The sequence below is a fragment of the Helianthus annuus genome, chromosome 16 (genome assembly GCF_002127325.2).
Source record: "Helianthus annuus cultivar XRQ/B chromosome 16, HanXRQr2.0-SUNRISE, whole genome shotgun sequence".
NCBI classification, from domain to species: domain Eukaryota; kingdom Viridiplantae; phylum Streptophyta; class Magnoliopsida; order Asterales; family Asteraceae; genus Helianthus; species Helianthus annuus.
This window is the reverse complement of record NC_035448.2, coordinates 113,925,773-113,944,752: the sequence shown is the minus strand read 5'-3', so window position 1 is coordinate 113,944,752 and position 18,980 is coordinate 113,925,773. Positions and strand designations below refer to the sequence as shown.

General features: G+C 37.2%; 3 protein-coding genes across 3 annotated transcripts; 2 read left to right on the top strand and 1 right to left on the bottom strand.

Annotated features, from left to right (window-relative positions):
- The first annotated feature begins 3,192 nt into the window (after positions 1–3,192).
- On the top strand, positions 3,193–6,259 carry LOC110916329 (F-box protein At5g07670). The gene is made up of 2 exons (XM_022161076.2): positions 3,193–4,602; positions 5,821–6,259. Exons 1-2 carry the CDS (start codon positions 3,305–3,307, stop codon positions 6,092–6,094), a joined length of 1,572 nt encoding a protein of 523 aa, XP_022016768.1. The 5' UTR covers positions 3,193–3,304; the 3' UTR covers positions 6,095–6,259.
- A 1,444-nt stretch (positions 6,260–7,703) lies between these two features.
- Positions 7,704–13,074, bottom strand: LOC110915439 (NO-associated protein 1, chloroplastic/mitochondrial). The gene is made up of 12 exons (XM_022160130.2): positions 12,616–13,074; positions 11,270–11,455; positions 11,095–11,181; positions 10,929–11,008; positions 10,230–10,332; positions 9,949–9,994; positions 9,507–9,625; positions 9,082–9,195; positions 8,870–8,974; positions 8,702–8,791; positions 8,427–8,533; positions 7,704–8,113 (listed from the first exon to the last, which is right to left on the bottom strand). Exons 1-12 carry the CDS (start codon positions 13,027–13,029, stop codon positions 7,864–7,866), a joined length of 1,701 nt encoding a protein of 566 aa, XP_022015822.1. The 5' UTR covers positions 13,030–13,074; the 3' UTR covers positions 7,704–7,863.
- Positions 13,075–13,667: 593 nt separating this feature from the next.
- LOC110917223 lies at positions 13,668–15,726 on the top strand. Its single transcript, XM_022161813.2, has 2 exons — positions 13,668–15,215; positions 15,422–15,726. Exons 1-2 carry the CDS (start codon positions 14,072–14,074, stop codon positions 15,457–15,459), a joined length of 1,182 nt encoding a protein of 393 aa, XP_022017505.1. The 5' UTR covers positions 13,668–14,071; the 3' UTR covers positions 15,460–15,726.
- Positions 15,727–18,980: the final 3,254 nt, after the last annotated feature.

Here is an 18,980-nt window from a genome sequence, read left to right as displayed (position 1 = left end):
AATGAAACTATAAAAAACATAGACTTCAACCTCAATATCTGTTAAAACAAATTACTCTTAAAACATATTACTGTTAAACACATTACTTTTAAAACACAACATTCAAAGGAAACTATAAAAAAAATTGACTTCAACCACAATAACTGTTAAAACACAACACCAAGAACAAGTTGATGGTTTGGCATATGTAAATGACAAATATGGAATTTAAAACACACCATGAAATATCTTAAAAAAAATTGATCTTCAGATTACAAACCATGAGTCACCTTATAGAATCACTAAACACAAAAACCTCAACCTCTCTGGCTGTTAAAACACAGCACCAAGAACAATCTGACGGTTTTGCAGATAACTGATAATAATCAACACAAAATACTACAAAAGTAAAGAAAAAACAAACTGAAATTACTATCTCCACCATCAGCAAGTGTATTTGAAGCCATGATTTTTCACTCTGAAAAATTATTTAATATGAATGATGCTGGTGAAGAATAAAAGGATCGAAATTATATATGTGTTTCGAGTTCGTGATATTTGGAAGAGATTTGGATTAAAAAACAACCATAATCCTGAAAATCATGCACATAATCGGTTACATACAAGATCATGCAATATTAGTTACTGCAAATAATTACCAAATATAAAATTAAAATGTGAAATTACATGTTTGTCCTTCTAGTTAAAATACATCCATGACACATGTCCAATTATTATTGCTTCTTAGACTTTCTAGGAAAAAAAAGACTTTCTACACAACTCCTACTCTATATATATATATATTTATATTTTATATAGTAGTCCTAAAACTAAGTCCATCATGATTGTCATATAAGTCAAGCATGGAGGTAAATTTATCCTCATTATATGAATTCACCAATGCAAAAATCATCACAAGGATGATTCAGATGGTCATGAATGAAAAAGAAGGAAGTCTTCTAGAAATAATAGACCACCAATTGCCACCTTTCCCAAAAACACTGCTACTTCTAAAAGGTCTGTATCCTCTGCTTCACCCAAAACCAAACTTTCCCCTCAACAACCACCTCAAAAGAAGCAAAGGAAAACTTCACCACCACCTTCATCCAATAAACCAACAGATGCTAATGTAACAAATGCATCAGCAGATGTTAGGCAAATAGTTGTTAAGACACCAGTTGTCCCAACAGAGGTTAACCAATCCACTGCCACAATCCATTTCAATACACCACCAACACAACCACCTCCTACACCATAAAGATGCCCTTCAAAACCACGTCTTCACCTAAACCACCTTCTCCACCTAAAGTTCCTCCACCACCCAAATTTTCTTATGCACGCAAAAGAAAATTTGTTGTACATGAGGATGATAAGGAGATTCCATCACCAATCCCCTTATCATCTGTTCCCATTTAAACCACTTCATCCTCATCACTTCCACCTAAAAATCCACTTCTAAACCCACCCATTGGTTCACTACCATCTGACATCCCCCTGGCTGCCAAATATCCTCTAGAACTGCTTGCAGTTCAAGGTGAAATTGAATCTTTCTTCAAGATAGAGGATCCATCCAAAAGAACCTTCTCATCTCTCTATGGCTTTAGGCAACCTCAGAATTTGGATGAGTACTTGAAAATAAAAGCAAGACAGGCAGAGGTTATAGCCAGAGAAGATAGCAAAGGGTTAGGTGACAGGAAATACCAAGGTCTGTTATCACATGAGCTTAACAAAGTCAGAAAGCTTGAAGACTTTGCTAAAGACCTTAGTAAATCTATGTCTGGGTAGCCATTGGATACTGAGCTTGAAAAGGAATTAAGGGTCGATTACATTGATCACATAATGAAGCACAAGCCCTACAAAGCAACCAGGTCTTAATTTAAAGACTGGTCATCAGATGCTCTCTTAGAAGAAATTGATAGAATTACTAAGATGAACAATGATCCACTGGTCAAGAAAACTCCACCCAATTGGAAGAAATCCAAGCAAGTGGGTCCAGATGAAGCATTAAAGTTCAAGAGAATGAGAGTAGAGCAACAGTTCCTCAAAAGCCAATTTATCCTCCAACCACTGCTGGCATGCCTCAACAGACCCAAACCTCCAAAAAGCTTCTCTTAATATCTATTGCAATTCGATACAAACATAAAGGACGAAAAGTGTAATTTACCCAAAAAGATGGGTGAGATTCCATGTGCATTGTGGTTGATGACAATTTCTTTTTTAAACAATACAATATAAAAAGACACTATTACCCCTAGTCTAGTCAAATTAATTAAAAAAAAAATAATTTACATTTTAAGCTTTTTTTTATTTCAACCATTAACTACAAGATCTAAGGGTATAAAACACTACAACAAAAATTCCATAGTTGAGACTTTAGATCATTTATTTTGTCAATTAAAGGTTAAATAAGAAAGATTTGTCTAGAAATAAAATAGATTCGAATCACAACATACATCAAACATTCATTTATTGATGCTAAATTGTAAATTTTTTTTTTTTTTTGAAAGGAAATACTAAATTGTAATTTAGTTGTCACTTATGATCCATTCCGATTCATTTAATAAACTTACAAACAGATTAGATTATGACAATATAAAAAGTAAATTGCATTTTATCTATTTTATCTTTTCGAATCAAAAGATCCTAACCTTTTTTTTTCAAATTGTAGTTCTTCCACGGACTTTGATTTTTTTTTTCTAACTATCAATTATCCTATCAAATAAAAAAAATTAGATAATCATGATCGAGTGGTCTAACCATATGAAATTTATTCTCTACAAAACTGGTATGAGTTCAAATTCTTACATGTGAAAGATTATGTTAACGGGTTTTTGGAGTTAGCCCACCCTTGCAGGATCACGGCCCTTTGTCCATGCCATTGTAGCACATGTCACCCAGCATGATGACTTAACTTTATCCTCGTTTACTCCGACTGATCACCGACAGTTTGTTCAGGATTTCAAACTCAATAATGACAACTAAATACGAGGGTTGCACTCGATGCGGGGCTTACGTTACGACACGAGCTGATGCTATTAATAAAAAAATGGATTATAATTTTATATTTTCTTATTAGATTTAATTAATAATATTCTCTTATCATAATTTTCTTTGACTAAACCATGATTGTTGCATCAAAATAAGATTTATCAACTTGCAAAACTCATTGGGGTCCCCACAAAAAGAGCCGTTACCCGTTGGCAACACTCGATTCAAAAACCCTCAAAACAATAACCAAAAAAGCAGCTCCACTTGTTCATTCTTCAACCCAAATTTCAACAACCAAATTCATCTCCAATTCAAATGTGAATTGCATCAAATTCCAATGTCTTCGTGTTCAGTTGAGAATCAAAACCCTAACAATCCTTCCTCACCCTTAAACTGGTCAAATCTCTGGCTCAAAAACAAAAAAGCCCTAGATCATGTCGTCAATTCCACCATTCGCCGCCGTTCCTTCTACCGTAAACCACCACCGCCTCCTCAACGGCCGTCCTACACACCACCGCCGCCACGCCGACCACCACCACCACCCCCGCCACGACAGCCGGAGAATGCCTCTCCCTCTCCACCTATCCAACAAAATTTCAACGAAACCCTAGAAAAAGAAACCCTAATTTCTGATTTTCCCCAAATTGGATCTCACGATTACACCTCTCTGCTTTCGGATGAAATGCTTCTGCGAATCCTCTCGAAAGTTCCGGAGAAGTCGAATTCGTTGGTGTCGAAAAGCTGGTTGAATCTCAACGGTCGTTTGATGAAGTCAATTAGGGTTTTAGATTGGGGTTTTGTGACATCTGGTAGGATGTTTACAAGGTTTCCTAATCTTATAGATGTGGATTTGCTTCTTGGAAGTGTGATTACTAGTAAACATACAAAAAAATGGAATCTTTCTTTAGGTTGTGAATTTGGTGCCTTTTGTATTGATTCCGATGTTTCGTTACCGAATAATCTTGAGTTGGTACCTGTTAGTGAAGTAGATTTAGGGCTGCAAAGTCTGTGTGGTAAGTATCCGAATCTGCAGAGGCTTGTGGTTGCGAATTGTAGTGAAATCGGTTTGTTAAATGTCGCGGAGGGGTGTCCAACGATGCAAGAGCTCGTTTTGCATCGTTGTGGTGATCAGGTTTTGCGCGGTATTGCAGCGTTCAAGAATCTGCAAATACTGAAGTTGATTGGGACGGTTGACGGGTTTTACTCGTCTTTGGTTTCGGACATAGGGTTGACGATATTGGCGCAAGGGTGTAAGAGGTTAGTGAAGCTGGAACTCAGAGGGTGTGAGGGGAGTTACGATGGGATCAGAGCGATTGGACAGTGTTGTCAAATGCTTGAAGAACTGACGTTTTGTGATCATAGGATGGATGATGGGTGGGTATCGGCTCTTTCGTTTTGTGAGAATTTGAAAAGTTTGAGGTTGGTTTCGTGTAAAAGGATTGATGAAAGCCCGGGACTTGATGAGCATTTGGGTTGTTGTCGAATGCTTGAAAGAGTGCATCTGGAGAAATGCCAGTTGCGGGATAAGCAGAGTTTGCGGGCGTTTTTTCTCGTATGTCAATCGGTGAGAGAGATGGTTGTTAAAGATTGTTGGGGATTGAAAGATGGCATATTTTTTAATGCCAGTCTTTGCAGGTACATCTGTATTTTATTGCTTATTGTTCTTAAATTGTTTCTTGATTGGTCGATTTAGTGATGTGAACAACCAAAAGTTTAGGAATGTTGAAAGTGTACCTTAAAAAGTTACTTTGGACCCGTATTGTGGGTGTTAATTAGAGATGTCTAGGCAGGCCGTTTGGGTAACGGGTCAATTCTTTTTTTCTCTTTGTATTTAAACGATAAAATTCGATTTATGAATTGAGGTGTTTCGTATGAACGGATTGAATCTTCCCTCTAATGGTAATGATTGGGGATGACAGATTCATATCCCCTGTATTTTGTCTTTATTTCTGAAAAGTTAAAAGAAGGTTAGATAAATAAAAAATCATCATGCTTGTGGATGCATGAATGTTAGCCTTTTGGGTCAGTTTGCCTATTTAGGGGAGTGCTAAAAAAGTAGAGGTGGCAAAACGGGAGGGCGGACCTGGTAAGGTGACAAGTGAAAAGCGCGTGTGTTTTTATTGTGTCAAAGATGATTAGTGATAATTTTGTAAAATAGTAACCAAGTTTCAGGATTGTTCTAATCAGGTCACTCATAAAATGTTTTGTTCCAATCACATCACTCAATTCTACTTTGATGTTTTAATCTTATACATCTTACCTAAATAGCATGTAACCAATCCTACATGGCATTTCTTTTATTTTCCTTTTTCTTATATGATGACATGACTTATAAATGCCAACATTACCTAGAAACCCCCTCAAGAAATTGCAAAATGTTTTGAAAAAATATTGCAAATTTTTTTATTAAAAATTACGAAAAAAATTAGAAATATGCGAAAAATTGTAAAAATTATAAAATTTTTAAAAAAATTGCGAAGAAAAATTATAAAGTTATCAAAAATTTTGGCAACTTTTTTAATCCATGTTGACATTTTTAAGCTATGTCACGGTATAATAAAAAAAATATATAATAAAAGAAATGCCACATAGGATTGGTGACCTTCTATTCAGGTAAAATATATAGGATTAGAGCATCAAAATAAACTTAAATGACCTGATTGGAACAAAATAAAGTTATAAGTGACTTAATTGGAACACTCGATGATTTTGATAAGTTTTATACCATAAAAGTACACTTTTAGACCTGTTACCTTCTTGGCTAATGTATTCCTGTTTTACCCCTTTGACGCGTTAAACATATAATCCTAAACAACAAATTCATTACTAAACTTGTTTTGTGTTTACCGACAGGAGGCTAAAATTCCTGTCACTAGAAGGATGCTCAAGGCTAACAACAGGCGGTCTAGAATTGGTGGTCCTTTCGTTGAAAGAAGTTGAAAATCTCAGGGTTATATCATGTAAAAACATCAAGGAAGATGAAGTGACTCCTGCACTCTCAACTCTGTTTTGTAATCTTAAAAACTTGAAATGGTCACCCGATAACCAATCTCTTCTCTCAACGAGTCTTCCGGGGTCTGGAATTGGAAAACGAGGGGGTAAGTTTTTCAAAAAGTTGCAAATTTGAACAGGTGGAGCTGTGAATTTGTTTATTGTGTACTTGTAGTAGCAGTGCATTGCAATGCACTTGTTGTATACTTGTAGTATTATGAATGTATAAGGTAAACTTATTTGCATTATTGTTGTAATCAAGAAAGCAATGTTTTATGATATTGCTACCCTTGGCTTTAAATGGTGTGCTCATTAACGATTGAAAAATGCGTGCGGGCATTGAGGCGACACTTCACGTATGTGTAGGTCAAAATTGGTCAATATATACGGTCTGGAGAGGAGACTGGCATGTACAAATGACCAGAATGATTATGGATGGTTTAGCTGATATGTAAAAGAGATGAGAGAGTTGCAGCTTTTGGGACCTAAATGCCTATTTTGGCAATCTAAATGAGTGCATTTGCGATCAAAATAAATAATAGCGAGTAGCGGACGATAGCGACAAGCTTCCTACATGCCACGTAGCCATAGCCAGGGGCGGACTTACACTATGGCTAGGGGGTGCGGGCGCACCCCTTGAAAAAAAAATAAATAGTGTTATATATCCATAAAAATCCCGAGCGCACCCCATGAAATTTTGTAATCGCACCCCTTGAACTATCAGACCCAATGAGAAAATAACAAGCATAGATTGAAGATTGAAGTTTTACCATTGATAAGGCTTCTGCAATTTAGAGATGGAGTAGTTAAGTGGAGAAGAAGATGAAGTGAGATAAATAATTAAAGATATATATAAATAGTTAAAATATATCTACGGACAACATAGGTAAAAGTGTAAGATAACAATTTACAATAATTCTCTCTCTTCATAATAACTTTCATTTTCATATAATAACTTATTTTTAATTCACAAGACTTTTGTATTCAGATTTATTATAATATACTAAAAAATATTTTTCTATCATATTGCGAATTATAGCCTTAGAAAAAAAATCTGGAATCAAAACTTTTAATTTCATCTTCTAGTTAATATAATATAATAATACAACTGCAAAAAAATAGTGTTGGTAGTCAATATGAATACGTAATTATTATTAGAGACGAAGTTTACTAAAAGTTTTACCCGACCCGACCCAACCTAACCGTACCAATCTGACTTGAACCGGACATAAAAAGTATTATACAGCGATAGACAAAGGAGCCTTATAATTCCGCACCCCATGAAAAAAATTTCTGGGTCCCCCACTGGCCATAGCGATGAAATAGCGGACGCTATTTTATGTTTAGCACTACCCTAGAAGATAACTTTAGAAATATTGTGTATTTTATCAAAATACGTTGTTTTCAGATGTATATTAAATAAAAACAAAAATTCTGCTATTTTATAGGGCATATTATCAATATTTTATCAAAATACAGTGTTTTCATATGTATAGTTAAAAAGAAACGAAAATTATGCTATTTATATCAAAACAAAAACAAAAAAAAAATCTAGAATCCCGCTATTTTCACGCGATGAGGGCGCCAACATCAAATTACGACGACCTGCAATTGCATCGCCACGCTAAACACTATAGCGAGCGCTCTGCTCGCTGTTAATATCTATGCCTGCGATCGAATAAATTGTGTGCGGGTTGGGTAACTTGAGAGACGATGTCATTTAAAAATAATCATGAAAAACAATGTTTTTGTATGGAAAGACTTGAATTAAATCATTATATCTCATTTACAACACAAAATGAAGGTGAAAAAACAGCACATATGCTACATTCCTATAACCAAAAGATGAAAATAAAATATTTTTTTCTGCTCAAACACATTTCCACTTTTCAGAATATAGGGATTTCAAAAATACCACTTGGGTCTGGTTTCTTCTTCTTTTTCAGTCAAATCTCTATATTGATACCATTCTCCTCCAACCTTCCCCACCGGAAGTGGCGGCCGAACAAAGATCTCAACCGCCTTTGGAACATGAACATCTAATGAAATCACTGTGGCATCTGGTATCACATCTGCGTCGGGTTCTTTAAGTGCTTGGCTAACTGTTTCAACCGTTATCCATCCTAGACCCGAGATCGCCACATCACAAGCAGGTCTACATGTCAAAGCAAGCATATAAAGCGGTCTTAAATGTCACACACTCGATAACATTATTATGTACAAGTGGCAAAAGACGGACTATTCAGGCGGGTAGACTAATACCAAAACTGAAGTTTTTTATACGCGCCCAAAAAAGCCAAGTCAGATTACTTTGACCCAAGTTACAGACCGAATTATACAAGCAGTTGACGGGTTTCAAATCGGCGCGTATTCAGATAAATGGATCAAAGTTGCCACCTCTAGTACTATTGTGGAATCTATGTAGTCAGATTTTTTACCGCATTAACTGCTTAGTGTGGAACACATACCTTTGTGTGTCGTCAAACGTTATTCGTAACTGGCGAGCAGTCTCAAGTCCAGCCCATTCTTCTACTTGTTCTCCACTGGGAGGCGTTAAAAGACCTCCCAACTCTTTCTGCACAAGTTACATGAATTTTTCATGTTTTCATAAAATCTTAACAAGGATAACGGTTATATGTGGGTTATTAAACTTGTGCATAAATCATGCCAATTTTGCATTAAGAAGTCAATACCTTTTACTTTTATTATATATATGTAATATAGAACGATAGGTTGATGATACCTTGTAAAAATCATCTGCTTTATTCGTGGGTACAATATGAAGCTTTACCGCCTTGGGTCCATAAAATGTTAAGCATGTTTCCGGAAGAACCTAAAATGTAGAAAAGTAAAATGCCGATAATGCAAGATTTTTCATTGTATGATGGTGAGAGTTACAAAGTTAAATTACCTTCAAAACGTCGATTCGAACAAGGCCTCCCCAGAATATGGAAAAACCCGTCAGGCTGTTAAACTCCGTTTTCTCACTTACCCATTGATCCTTAACAACCTCTTTCTGTTACAGACAATAAAAAAAAATAGATTATTGCGAACTCAAATTGCAACAATAAAACACCAACTAATGAAAACAAATTAAAAAAAAAAAAAAGAAATTGTACGTACTGTAAATGATTGACCTCTGAGCCGACTACGTGGAGCCAGGGCAGGTAAATCTTGTGAATGAACCACGGCAGCTTGTCTATGATGAAGATGAACTCCAGGTGTATCGTATACTTTCTGAATTATAAAAAATTTGAACTTCAGAAAAAAGGTTCATTATTCAACTTCACATGACAAAATATAATTTCACTACATGGATCGTCCCTGTGGTTTGCACTTTGTAACGCATTTAGTCCCCATGCTAAAACCTTTAGATTTGTTGGCTGGGGAGTAAATGCGTTATAAAATGCAAACCATAGAGACCATCACTGTACTTTTGGAAAGCTAGGGACCAAATCCAAAATTTTGGTAAACCACATCAGTGTACTTTACTCTTCGCTAAAAGATTGATTTTTTTTCTCTTATTGTTCACATGAAAACATACATACCCCTCCCCCAAGAAAAGCGTTAATTTGAATTGGGCCGACTGTGGTTCCAGGAACAGCAGATTGTATTGGTTTGTATTTTCTTGCCATTGCAGCAACGGGATCTTTATCGGACAGCATCTCTGTATGTTATAACAAACTAAAGTTACATACTTAGATTACACGATGGCCGATTGAATTAATTACATGATGTAAATAATATTTTATAAAGACTGAAATCGGAGGCTCGATAACTAATCATATTCCTTCCGTTAAAATTGCAAGAAAAGGTTTTTTGACGTAAAACTTGTTGATCAAATATACGTGCGAAGAATCTCAAATGTATATTTTGAAAGATAAAACGCACCAAGGAATTAAATTGTCATATTCACTGGGATTGATAACTAATAAGGTCGTTTTAAGATCAAATAAATAAAGCTTGGATCTCAACTCCTAAGTAACTTACTCAATATCGCATTGATGAACGCAGATTTTCCGACGTTAGCTGCTCCCTAGAGAGAAAGAAAGAAATAATGTCGCTGCGTTAGTGATATTTCTTAATAAAAGATGTCATACAAGTTAAACTACAATGTCCAGTTTCTTTTGGTCATTTATGAATTTCATTTTGTGGATCTCATTTGGATGGGGTGAGAAGAATAAAGATGTAACAGCGGGTCCCAGCTACTTGATTTTTTTTTTTTTTTTGTTAAAATGGCTCTAAATAACGTGTTAGTTAAATTTACTAACCAGGATGTACACATCCCGCCCCTTCTTCTCTTTTTGAATTTCAGACACGACTCCAGTAATTCCAACCAATGACTTTGAACTTGTCAAGTGGACACTTAAAACACTGCAACACAAGGCAAAAGTTTAAAAAAAATTAAGATAATAGATTGTAACCATAGTTATTAAAGCGCAGGGTGGAAAAACGCCGCTTCGGGTTCCGAGGCATTTAATGCGCGTGGTGGGTAAGTAACTATTATTATTATTACTAGTAGTAAGACCCCACGGGTAGGTTTAATAACAATCGAACTCAAATACTAAAAAACAGATTATAATATATCATTTAAATTGTTTGCGTTTAGTTACATATCTTTATTATTATTATTTTTAAAAGATTTGTATTTCAGCCTCTATCTACAAGAGACCTTTCAAAAAAGGTCTTGTTTATGTCAAGTATAACAAGATGCAAATGTTGCTTATGACCCAATTGCATTGATGACAACAACGAATGGCTAACCAGGGAGATGAAATTTCAAGAAATTGATGAATTTGGTACTTTGGTTTTGGTTTAAGATATAATTATGTTACTTGCGCTTTTTTTGCGCTTCTCGCCTAGGCCCCGGACCCAACAAATCGCCCTGAGTGCGCCTCACGCGTTTAATAACTGTAGATTAAAAGGTGTGCATATAGGAAGTGTTAAGTAATATATTCGCAATGACTTACTTGAGCTTCTTTCTCATGGTGGCCTCGACAACCCAATCACCAACACAATTAAAATCGGTCCCTTTTGGAAGAAGGTCAACCTTTATCAACAACACAAACAAATAGAAAAAGAATTAGCAAAGAATAAAGATCGGTATTAACAACAGAAAAAAAATGAAATTACTACCTTTGTCACTACTAATATAATCGGATTCGCACCTGCAAGATCACGTACATGAGCCAAAAAACTGCCATTGAAATCCACTATGTCTACCTAAAAGAAATTAAGCAAACAACCCTAAACCATTAGAATTATAAACTAAAAGATCCCCGCCCTAAATGGTTGAACAAGTTGGCCTCACCAGTTTTACAATTAAAGCTTTCTCATGGCGTAAGTGACGTAACTTTTCCCTAAGCTCCTCGGCAGTAACAAATTGCTTTCCGCCTGCATACCCACCATTGCCGCCAACAGCGGTGACCATGTGTCCGTGAGATAATAGGCGGCACCTACCACAAAGAATTGTCCTGAGCTGGCGGTGTTTCTTCTTCTGCAAATGAGATGGTCCCCGAACATAGTTGTTAATGGCCAATAGCGACAAATAGCGATACACTAGAAAAAGAATTTTCAAAAATTTTATATGTATATTATATCAAAATACCCTGGTATATATGCTATTTTACATGTGTATTTAACAAAACCTAAAATCCACCTATTTTATAGCTATCTTTAATTGCTATTTATATTTAAAAAATAAAATAAATAAATGAAGTGTCACTATTCATCGCTACAACCCAAATAGCGACACTGGACATATACGCTACGTAGCGCGCTATCGCGATTGCTACGATCGCTATTGACAGCTATGTTCCCGAAAAACAAACCAACTAAATCAAGATGCTACAAAAATAAGAAAAAGATATATTTATGGATTTCCACAAAAATGTAAGTGATTATTGCGAGGATAAAAGAACTAGTCAACTAGATCTCTATTCTAATAGTTGTTTTGCCATCGTATTTAACTTATTCATTTTTACATGGTTAAAAAGAAATTTACGAAACAAACAGCAAGTTGTGAGGTTCAACCTGACCCGTTTGACCTTTTACGTAGCCCCATTTTTTCCTTAAAAGATTGTGCAGCAACTCTTATCGAACAAGTATTTCTATTTTCTGTAGCACTGATAACAACCTCGTCCTCACTATAACAGTCATTTTCTAGAAAATTTATAAATTAATATCTTCTCTAATCCAACAAATAGCAGCATTCGCTTCACTGACCATTTTAACCATATCCTCAAGTCACATCTCATATTGTCCAATTAGACTCAATATTTTCTATCAAATAGTGTGAGGCGAACCTTATGCGACCTAGATGTCACGGGAAATGGAAGCAGGGTAAGGATGCGTACACCACGTCCAAGTTTGCCCAACAACCCACCCGCGCATGCATGCACCGTGTTTGCCTTATTCTCTATCAAACAATTGTACACTTAAACACAAAACTTAACAGCTATTAGTCCTAAATTATAACCCTATCCTTTACTAGCAAGACTAAGAGCAATCTATGTTAAACAAGTTTTTTTTTTTTTTTTTTTTGAACAGCTCATTTTTAAACAATATCATTAACACAAGTCAATCATCAATGAATATACAAAACAAATACTATCCAAAACTGAAAAAGAAAAAAACAGAAACAACCAACTCCCATACCAGCTCATAAGTTTCCGGGTCAACATAACCCGGAGCATCCATTTCTGAAACCTGCAAGGGAGCCCCACACCCATAACAACAAAAGGTTGCAACTTTCAACGACCCACTTGTTTTTTCCTTCTTTTTCTTCTTCTTTTTCTCAATAACCAGAGAAGAAGAAGAAGAAGAAGAAGAAGAAGCTGCCAAAAGCTGTTGTCTTTCAAGAAAGATGTCCCCTCGGGTCGGGGCAGCAGCTCCGGTTCCCTGTGATTCGGGTCCAGAAACTGATAATTCGGGTTGGGTTTGTTGTTGGGGTTGTGAATTAACTGATTTACAGATGATTGTGACCCGACCCGGATTGTGGGATTTGGGGATTTTGAATTGGGGAAGAAGGAATGGGGAGATGGAGGTGAGGGAGAGGGTTTTAGGAATCATTATCTAAAGATCTTGATTCTTGAAATGTGTTTTTTTTTTTTTTTAGTTTAAAAGTTGTGTGAATGTTGTTGGTTTATGTAGTCCTTGTAGTTTTGTTTGGTTACATTTTTGGCTCCTTTGGCTTCGAGCTAAGGTTCGATATTACGGGTCGCCAGACATGTTAGAAAGTTATGGTTATGTAGTGTATAAAAACATGAGATCGGATATGTTTTGTGATTTTCTCATATGTTTAGAAAAAGAACTCGTACGCTGAAAAATAAAAAAGAAATAAAGAGAGTTAACGGATGTCATATAACATCCACTGGTTAGTTCCACTATTCTCTCATGAAAGCACTGCAGATGCCAACTTGCAAATGTATCTATTATACATATTATACATACTAATAGAAATCGCTCATGAACAGTGATTTTGGTTTTTTATTAATATTAATTTTTTCTAGGTTTTTATTAGTATTATATTGTTTTATTCATTTAATTGATTTAAACATATATTTTCATTTAACTTTTAAGATATGTTAAGCAAAATATTTAATTGTCATAAGTTAGAGGATTATTATTGTAACTAGTAGAATATATATAAACCTCTTTGTATTCCATATTGAAATTATGAATGAAATTATGAGTTGATATGGTATCAGAGCCTATCAACTTGTAAACCCTAAACAACCCTAAATCGCCGCCATCAACCAGTCGGCCAACAATAGCTAACAATAGCTGCCGTGTTTTTTTTCTATTGCCGTGATATTGCCACCCCCACTACGCTTGTTCTTTTGAAACAATATTAATAGTGCCTTTCAATTAGTTCTTTTCTGTCTTGCGTCACAATCCACTCACAATCCACCTCCTCTATTTGCTTGCTTTATTGCCGCCACCAGCAAATTAATAGTGCTTTATTTATATCTCTTTAATTGGAACAAGTTTCTAAAAGCAATCAACGAACCATCAACTAGCCAACATCGACGAAACTTAAACCAGCCGGCAAATCTACGAACCATCAGCCAACCATCGACCTGCAGGTATCAAAATCATTGTTTTACTCATCATGACAACGATTACTGCTTTTAGTATTCAAGAACGTACATCCCATAATTCCCACAAGTTTGCATTCAATCTTACACCAAACAATTATGGCTACTGGAAAGCCATGATGGAACCGTTTTTAAAGGCCAATGGATTATATCGTTATGTTGACAACACGTTATCTTGCCCGGAAGAGAAAATTACAACCGGTGATGCTACTACTACAAACCGTAATTTTACAAACTGGATTGCTAATGATGCGCATGTCCGCATGATCATTATATCCACCGTTTCCGAGTCTTCGTTTCAACACATCCAAGGAGACACGGCTCGGGAAGTGTGGTTAAGTCTAGCACGTGCATATGCTCCTTCGAATTCATCTCATCAGTTCACACTAAAAACGCAGCTTTTAAAGATTTCAATGAAAGATGGTGAAAAAGGTATTGATTATCTCAGCCGTGCTCAAGAATATGCAACGGCTCTTGCAAATATTGGTGAACCCGTCAAAGACAAAGATCTCATCATGCTTACTATAGCCGGTTTACGCGAGGAATACCATGGTTTGAAAAGCAACCTTCTTGCCCGCTCCCCACCGGTTCAATTTAACGAGCTTCACGGCCTGATTGGTGATCATGAATATATCACTCGGTCCACTATTTCTTCATCATCGGCCTCTCCACAAGTCTTCAATGTTACCACTGCCGCAACAACTACTTCCCAGGCCCCCGATTTGGCTTCGATTCAGCAGCAGATTACCAACCTTCAACTTTTGGCAAACCAACTTGCTTCCACAACTCAGCCGTCGGCATCACCATCGGCTCCTCAGGCAAACTATGCTAATCGGTCTGCTTCTTCAAGACCGACCTGTGGATACGGTCGGGGCCGTGCGTTTTCTCGCGGGGGCCGTGGCCGTGGTGGTTCACAAGGCTCTCGCCAATTTGCTTGGGCGTCCACGCAAAATATGGTTTACGGTCATTGCAATAGATGTGGTATTGGTCATATTCCCTCACAGTGCCCGAATCACACCGGCTCTTCTCGTGGATCACCTCAAGCGAATTATGCAAACTCTGAGGCGGGCTCATATACTACTTGGACATCAGATACAGGCGCTAATTCCCATGGTACTCCTGATCTTGCTAGTATGGACAACTCGGACGTCTATTACGGTAATGACTCCCTCTATGTTGGTAACGGTAACTCTCTTCCAATTGTTCATGTCGGTTCAAAATCCTTTTTTACCTCAAACAAAAACTTACAACTTAACCACATACTTCATGTCCCGGGCCTACAACGTAACCTACTTTCTGTTCACAAATTTTGCAAAGATAATAACGTTTTCTTTGAATTTCACACTTCTTTTTTTGTTGTGTAGGACGAGGCTACCAGGGCTATCCTCCTCACAGGCCCTAGTGACCAGGGTCTCTACACCATTCGCCTACCTTCTTTTCAACCGGTTTCCAAGATAGTGTTCACTACTTTTCGAGCTCCATCTACTATGTGGCATCAACGACTTGGGCATCCTCACTTTCGAGTTTTTCAACATATTGTTAAAAATTTTCTTTACCTATTTCTGATAAACTTTGTTCATCCTTGTGTACTTCTTGTCAATTGGGAAAAATGTCCAAACTTACTTTGCTTATTTCATCTTTTCCTAGTAAAAACATAGTTGATTTGGTTTATTGTGATGTTTGGGGCCATACTACCACGTCCTTTGACGGTTATCGTTATTTTTTGTTATGTGTTGACCATCATACCCGCTATATGTGGTATTTCCCGCTCATGCAAAAATCTGACGTTTTTACCACTTTTACAAATTTTGTTCGCCTAGTTGAACGCCAATTTAACACCAAACTAAAAGTGTTCATACGAGTGAACAGAATGGCATTGTCGAGCGTCGCCACCGCCACGTCGTGGAAACCGGTCTCACCTTACTAGCCCAATCCAAACTACCTCAAACTTTTTGGTCATTCGCTTTTCAAACTGCCGTCTACCTCATCAATCGTCTACCTTCTCGTCTTTCCTCAAACAAATCCCCATATCAACTAGTTTCCCAACGTCCTCCCGATTACTCATTTATTCGAGTCTTCGGATGTCTCTATTTTCCTTACTTACGTCCATATAACCAACACAAAAATTGATTTTCGTTCTACTCCTTGTATATTTCTCGGTTATAGCCCATCTCATCATGGATATCAATGCCTTGATCAAAATACTCACCGAATCTACATTGCTCGCCATGTCCGATTTAACGAGCATGTTTTTCCCTCCCTTACTGAACTCTCCATCGACCCTCCTTCATCCTCCACAGCTGCCACTTCCTTTTCTACAAATCCTGATCCGCCATTAACCATTTTCGATAACCCATCCACTCCTACAACCGAACCATCGCTACCTACCCCTCCTATTTCCGAACCTGTCCAAACCGCCCCTATTCCACAGACCACCACCACCCAACCTACTCCCTCTCCTTCGCAACCATCCACGCCCCGTTACCGACCTCCTCACCTTCGGCCACATCCTAAACCCCGGAAATTTTTTGATCCTTCAGCCAATATCGCCACTACCGCTACTGTTCCTTCTGAACCGACTTCCTTTACCGTTGCCAACGAATTCGCGGAGTGGCGTCAAGCTATGGCAGCCGAGTTGCGCGCACCACACAGAAACGGAACATGGTCCTTAGTTCCTCCGGTTCCAAATTCTAATGTTATTGATTGCAAGTGGGTTTACAGGTTGAAAACTGATCAGCATGGGAACCTGACTAGACACAAAGCTCGATTGGTAGCAAAGGGTTTTTTACAGCAGTTTGGCATTGATTATCATGAGACGTTCAGCCCCGTGGTCAAACCAGCCACCATCCGCACGGTTCTTTCTCTTGCCGTCTCTAACAATTGGTCTCTCAAACAACTTGATGTGCAAAATGCGTTTTTACATGGTGATCTACATGAAACGGTTACATGCGTCAACCACCAGGCTTCGAGGATCCTAAACATCCTCATCATGTTTGCAAGTTGCACAAATCCATTTATGGCTTAAAATAGTCGCCCAGGGAATGGTTCACCAAACTCTCAAACGTCTTACAACATCTTGGTTTTCATGGTTCCAAAACTGATCCATCATTATTTATCCTTAACCACTTGGGTACACAGGTTTATCTACTTGTTTACGTGGACGACATCATCATTACGGGCAACGATCCCAACACAGTTAATCGCATCTTTGCCTCACTTGGTCAACAGGTGTCTCTCACTGATATGGGTCGTCTTACTTACTTTCTTGGTATTGAAGTTCTTCACACCTCTTCGGGTCTTATCCTATCTCAACAGAAGTATATTAAGGAACTTATTGATCGAGCCGGGTTAACAGATTCAAAACCGCTTGCAACACCTACAAATGCCAAAGCAGATACGATAACCAAGGACGACCCACTTATGCCCAATCCTACAAGATATCGTCATTGTGTTGGAGCACTTCAGTATGCTACTTTATCTCGGCCTGACATTGCCTACGCTATCAACAGGGTCTGTCAGTTCATGCATGAACCTCACGAATCCCATTGGACGGCTGTCAAACGTATAATTCGCTATCTCAAGGGAACGTCTCAACTGGGCCTTCGTTTTACATCGAACTCAACGTCTACATTACATGCCTTTGCTGATTCACATTGGGGTGAGCGGTTGGTTCCTATTACCAGCATATTCGGATTCCGATTGGGCTGGTTGCCCAGTCGACCGTCGATCCACGGGGGGCTATGCTATCTTCTTGGGTTCAAACTTAGTATCATGGTCAGCTCGTAAGCAGAAAATTGTCTCTAGGTCATCTACTGAATCCGAATACAAGGTTATTGCTGATACGGTTGCTGAATTAATCTGGCTAAAGTCTCTTCTACAAGAACTGGGAGTTAAGTTGAACAAACCCACTCTTTGGTGTGATAATCTTGAAGCTACGTATCTTTCAGCAAACCCAGTGTTTCATGCTAGAACTAAACATGTGGAGGTAGATTTTCATTTTGTTCGTGAGCAAGTCAGTCAAGGAAATCTGAAGGTTCAATTTATTAAAACAGATGATCAAATTGCCGACATCTTCACGAAGCCGTTATCAACTCAAAGATTTGAATTTTTAAGATCCATGTTGCAGGTCGTTACCCGCCCTCAACTTGCGGGGGAATGTTAAGCAAAATATTTAATTGTCATAAGTTAGAGGGTTATTATTGTAACTAGTAGAATATATATAAACCTCTTTGTATTCAATATTGAAATTATGAATGAAATTATGAGTTGATAAGATACGATCAAAGTAGCAGTTATCAAACAAGAAATCACAAAAATGAATATATACTGGTACTGATGTTGTTTAGTATGGTATAGTAGCGGTACGATATTAATTCATCGAAAGCAAAAACACTAAAAATAAGTACGGATACAGATGTTATTCAATAGGTTTTTATTGAATTTGGTACGATAGCGACACAATATCCGTTTAAAAAATATATATCGTAATGTTGAAATAAAAAGAAGGCAACAATTGTTTTTGAGTTTTTTCAATATTGTTTCTCTAAGGTTTTATTATTTTATTGGTTTATTACTTTAATTGATTTAAGTATATTTTGTTCTCTCATATAACTTTTAAGATACGTTCATAGTACCCGTTATCAAACAGGAAACAATAAAACGGAATGTATACCGGTATCGATGATGTTCAGTAAAATATGGTAGCGATACAGTATCAATTTATTGAAAGCAAAAAAACTAAAAAAAAATTTGGTACCGATACAAATGTTGTTCAATTGGTTTCGATTTGGCTTGGTACGATAGCGGCAGAATATCCATTATCAAAAAAAAAAATATCGTAATGTTGAAATAAAATAATGTAAAACCCGTTAGGATCACAATGATATCAATCTAAACCTTGTGAGAGCGCGGAAATCAAACACA

Coding starts and splice junctions, on each gene's coding strand:
- LOC110916329 (XM_022161076.2), top strand. CDS start 3,305: ATGTCTTCGTGTTCAGTTGAGAATCAAAACCCTAACAATCCTTCCTCA. Junction 4,603..5,820: donor TTTAATGCCAGTCTTTGCAG/GTACATCTGTAT, acceptor GTTTACCGACAG/GAGGCTAAAATTCCTGTCAC.
- LOC110915439 (XM_022160130.2), bottom strand. CDS start 13,029: ATGATTCCTAAAACCCTCTCCCTCACCTCCATCTCCCCATTCCTTCTT. Junction 9,995..10,229: donor GGCGGGATGTGTACATCCTG/GTTAGTAAATTT, acceptor CTTTCTCTCTAG/GGAGCAGCTAACGTCGGAAA. Junction 9,626..9,948: donor GTTCATCAATGCGATATTGA/GTAAGTTACTTA, acceptor TATAACATACAG/AGATGCTGTCCGATAAAGAT.
- LOC110917223 (XM_022161813.2), top strand. CDS start 14,072: ATGACAACGATTACTGCTTTTAGTATTCAAGAACGTACATCCCATAAT. Junction 15,216..15,421: donor CAACTCGGACGTCTATTACG/GTAATGACTCCC, acceptor TTTGTTGTGTAG/GACGAGGCTACCAGGGCTAT.